We start from the raw sequence: 5017 nt of genomic DNA, 5'->3' as shown, positions 1-5017 counted from the left end.
TGAGAAAAAATTAAAGACTGACTCCTCCTGGCCCTGAGGCATAGAAATATTAAATTGAACAAAAAAATCCTACTAAACTATAAAGTTAAAGGTTTATACGACCACTCAGTCCGTCTTTCAACTCTGGAGTGTAGATAAATCAGGCCACCTGGAATGAATGAAAACCGGCGAATTAGTATGCGCGTTTTTGGCTCACTTTGGTAGATATGCGGTTTTATACATTTGTGCAAACTATTTTTTCTGTATACTATAAAAGACTAAGTCTGTGTGTGCAATATAAAAAAAACTATTGTTCCTATATTCTACAGAACACTGTAAATGCGTGTGTGCAATATAAAAACTTTTGTTTCTATATATCACAAAAGAATGTAAATGTGTGAGCAATATAAAAACTATTGTTTATGTATATCATAAAAGACTGTAAATGTGTGGAAGCATATATAAAATATGTAGTTACCTGCTAGTTTACTCGTTGCACTCAAGGCAGACAATATTTGAGTGGTGTGGGCAGACAGGTTTCTGACACATGGAGCAGACGGTCCTTGTCTGGCTGGCTGTTTTCCATGGGCACAAACTGCACCTCTTCTTGGTCCGTGGTCCTGCTGGAGGATTTACATCCCTGGGTCTCACATCCTCCACTATGTTGAAGCACAATCGTATCAGTGAGGCTGCTGATACTCTCATGCCTGGCTGGTGTAACCTGTGCTCAGCCCAGGGTCTCACCAGTTCCATGGCTAGCGTGTGCATAAACTGGCGTCGCACTGTGGTTGCACAGTTTTCTTTCAGTTTACTCAGAATGAATGTATTTACTACGGCTATATTTATCATTCCATAGAATAAACAAAGTGGCCATCGTCGAGTCTTCCTACTACACGAGTATCTTCCACACATGTTGTCCAGCACATCCACTCTTCCCTTTGTTTTATTGTAGGCATGAATGATCTTGGGTTTTTTGTCTTCCGCCAGGGCAGGAGTGTTGTGCTTTGAAGATAGAAGCAGGACAATCTTGTCTTTCTTTGGTTTGTATGACACCATTGCTGCATTTTCCTTGAACAAAAAAATGCTAGTGTCTGTGGGGCGTTGTATCTTCTTGTCCACCATCACTGGGGGAACATACCCTTTGCGTCGTGATGTCCCTATGAGCGTGGTTCTCCTCGTGTATAGTTCCGTCACCAGGGACAATGAGGTGAACCAATTGTCCACTGTTACATTCCTGTAACTGTCCAGATATGGCTCCATCAACGTCATTGTGTAGTATTGCCCGAGTTTTCCTGGGGCTACAAGGGGCCGTCTGTGCTTGGCTAAGTCCACGATACCATTGAGCATGTAACTGTTGCGGGCATCACATGCCATTACAATCTTTAAACTGTATTTTGTTGGTTATTTTTCATATAGTATCTGAATGGACATCGCCCTCTAAAGCCCAACATCTGTTCATCAACAGTGATGTCCGAACCAGGAACATAATTTACTATGCAGTTCCGGACAAACCTGTCCCACACGTCTCTAAATGGGGCCAATTTATCCTCCTTCTTTCTCTCCTCCCGTGTTGTCATATCATCAAAACGGAGGGCCCGCAGGAGGAAGCTGAATCTTTTTTGGTTCATGGCGGAACGGTACAATGGGGTCCCAAGCTGTGCACTGAACATTTCCATCACTGTTGCCCTATTGTCCTGCTTTGCGCCAGACTGTACAAGTACACCAATGAGGGCCATTATCTCCGCTTGTGAGGTATGCGATACAGTTGCTTTGGCTTGGTTACTATAGTTTGGGGCAAGACAATCAATCCTCTGATTGGTGTACTTCACTATGTCAGCCACAATCTCATTATCAATAAAAAGGGAAAACAGTTCCCTGGCTGAGTCAGCAGTATCTGATGTAGCTGTCAGCCCTTGGGTATATGGGACAGCTGGGGTAGTGGCTGTGCATCTCCTTCGAAGAGGTTTCCTAGACCACACAGTCTTGTCGGAAGTGAGACACTGAGATGCTGAAATGTTGAAATAAAATTTGTCATCATCAGCATTAGTAGTAGCTGATATATCAGGGGTGGACGTGGCAGTGGCTGATGTACCCTGGGTGGGCGTGGCAGTGGCCAGTGTACCCTGGGTGGACGTGGCAGTAGTGGCTGATGTACCCTGGATGGGCGTGGCATTGGCTGATGTACCCTGGGTGGGTGTGGCAGCAGCTGATGTATCCTGGGTGAGCGTGGCAGTGGCTGATGTACCCTGGGTGGGCGTGGCAGTGGCTGATGTACTCTGGGTGGGCGTGGCAGTGCCTGATGTACCCTGGGTGGGCGTGGCAGTGGCTGATGTATCCTGGGTGGGCGTGGCAGTGGCTGATGTACACTGGGTGAGCGTTGAAGTGGATGCTGATCTGTCATGAATGATTGTACGGTTCACAGGACTACCATTAGATACTGGTGACAACTGGTAATCATCCCACCCATCAGGTATGTAGTCTGGATCAGAATCATCAGAAACCTCTGTGGCCACATTTCGACGTTTCTTGAGTTGTGGTGTTGAGGCATATAATCGGCGTTTGGTGCGTAGTCGTGACATTGTGGGTATCTCCTTACGTACCGTAACACAAGCTTGTAGGTCAGACACATCTCCACTTTGAGAGTACTCAATCACTGTGTCAGGATCATCACACCCGTCGTCCTTTTGTTTGTCCTTGTGCGGTGTAATCACTGCTTTCACACCACCACTAGGATCACTGGTACACTCTATGACTGTCTCTGATAACTGGGGAGACGCACGCGAGGTAGAGGGTACAGGGTGGTCTGGGAGTGGGGATGTTAAATCACCACACACACTCTCATCAGCACCCCCATCGTCACTTATGCCCTCTGTTGTAATGTCAACTGTTTTATTGAAGTCCTCAGAGTTCACATAACGTTCTAGATCCTCCTTGGATAGGTATCTCTCTCGTTTTGGAGGCATTCCAACAACTCTAAAAGAAAAAAAGAAAAAAAATATATTTTTTTTTATGCTACATATGGCGGGTCATGTTTCCATAAGTACATGAATATATTTAGCTAAAACACCTGCTGTTGTTGTGTTGGTGTTACAAACATTTGCCACAATGATATCTGACGTAGCACTTCTTCTTTACAAAACTATAATGGGAAAGGAGGACCTGTTCCATTTGGATACACTAATACTTACAAATGACGACGAGAGCGCAGGAGCGTAAACCAACGTGTCCTCACAACGAGCCCCGGCTCTGTACTGCGTGGGGAAACCACAAAAGTTCCCAATGCGCCAATATTGTGGAAACCATAGCCCGCGAAAACCAAAATCACTGAAGCTATGACTCCATGTGGCGCAGGTCCTCCTATCTAGGGTCATGTTTCATTGCTAACTGAAAATTTTCCATGAAAAGGTTCTCAGTAAACCCTTACCTTCTGCTGTCCAGAATATAATTAAAGGAGTTAACTGGAGCACTTCCCCCTTCCTCCTCACTCGTTACTTCTTCCTCTTGGTTCGAATGAGATCATATAATCGTTTAAGAAGATTAACAAAGTGATGTACAGACCAGATATATATAAATAAAGTCACTATTAATATATATCTGTGTGATGTGAGACAGGTAGTTTTTATATATATCAGCATCCAAACATATTGTAATTATTTTCTTTTCTTTTATATCAGAAAACATATTAATGCAGGATTTTGTTTCTATAAACAAAATAATGATTAAATGCAATATATGAAACAAACATGTTGCTAAATTTTTCATACCCTGGTAATTAAAGTAGATAATACTGAGAATAAAATCATGAACGTCTAGACAATGATGAGAGGCAAAACCATAGGGCACTCAGACCAGTCAGACTGTGTGCGCAGTTGCATGAGTGTGATAACTACCACACTTCTCAGCATCACTGAGTATATTTAGCCCATACACTGTGAGATACTTTGTGAGTGACTGAACCAGACATCTGAAGATAACAGGTATACTGAGCTGCACATCAAAAATTTCCGTCACGCTAGGTATAATCCAGCTCCCTCCATGCTCTTGACTCCCCATGTCACTGGTATCCAACCTAAAATATGCTATTTTCTGCGATGCATCATACCCAGCTAAAGGATTTTTTTTTTACTTGCACTATCAAGTGCTCTACATGAATCTCATATCTTATAAGATAAAAACAGTTTTTATGCTATTTACTGCACACCAAGGAGCAGTCCAGAAACCTTAATTGCATCATTTCCAGGCTAACCAGGCCATGTCAATACAGCACTTTAAGGGGAATGACTCATCATGAGTACACAAAAGCTCTTGAGGGAAAATTAGGAAAGGAATCTTACATTATTTCCACTGGGAAACAAGTGTGGAATGTACCTTCCGTGAGCCACGCCTGGAAGAGCGCCGGCTCCAAGGAGGACACAATCCCCATGCTGTGACCTGTGGCGCAGTGTGTATTACAGAAAATCAAGTGATATGAAAATATTAAAAATGACATAAATACTTTTACTCATTATTTACTGCCTAGAAAGATGATATGGAGTCTCTGCACAGAAAACAGTCTACTACCATCTTGAAATAGCACATCAACTGACACTGACATTGGAAAATGGCAAGGAATCAAAATAAGCTTATGCAGAAAAAAGACAAAGTATTGCAAAAGGGAAGCAAGGAGTCTTAACACTGCATAGGAGTGTGTGTTCTGGACCTACAAGTCACACACCTGGGAGCATCACCATTCAACTAATGCCTAATGCCCAGATTTTGGGCCACGTGACTTAGCGCAAAGTCCCCTTTAGTCTGCTTCTATATAAGTAACACAATACTGATGTTAAAATTCTTACTCGTTCCTAGTGCATATGGTCTCTCTTGGGAGGCCTTCTTCTTTGCACTGACTCTGAGCCGTTTCCATTCCCTACTCCTTGCTACTTCTGTTTCACTACTTCCAAGCGTGGTACCCTCATCCCATGCCTGGAAATGTAATAAACTTTTGAAATATCACAATATCATTCTGACAATTCATATATATATATATATATATATATAT

At 42.9% G+C, this 5017-nt stretch overlaps 1 protein-coding gene across 1 annotated transcript; it reads right to left on the bottom strand.

Annotated features, from left to right (window-relative positions):
• Window positions 1-1361: 1361 nt before the first annotated feature.
• LOC125045867 (pneumococcal serine-rich repeat protein-like) lies at window positions 1362-4802 on the bottom strand. The gene is made up of 2 exons (XM_047643428.1): window positions 3168-4802; window positions 1362-2952 (listed from the first exon to the last, which is right to left on the bottom strand). Exon 2 carries the CDS (start codon window positions 2940-2942, stop codon window positions 1362-1364), a length of 1581 nt encoding a protein of 526 aa, XP_047499384.1. The 5' UTR covers window positions 2943-2952; window positions 3168-4802.
• Window positions 4803-5017: the final 215 nt, after the last annotated feature.

Source organism: Penaeus chinensis, chromosome 38 (assembly GCF_019202785.1).
Source record: "Penaeus chinensis breed Huanghai No. 1 chromosome 38, ASM1920278v2, whole genome shotgun sequence".
NCBI classification, from domain to species: Eukaryota; Metazoa; Arthropoda; class Malacostraca; order Decapoda; family Penaeidae; genus Penaeus; species Penaeus chinensis.
The sequence above is the reverse complement of the archived record's forward strand: the minus strand, read 5'-3'. Positions and strand labels throughout refer to the sequence as shown.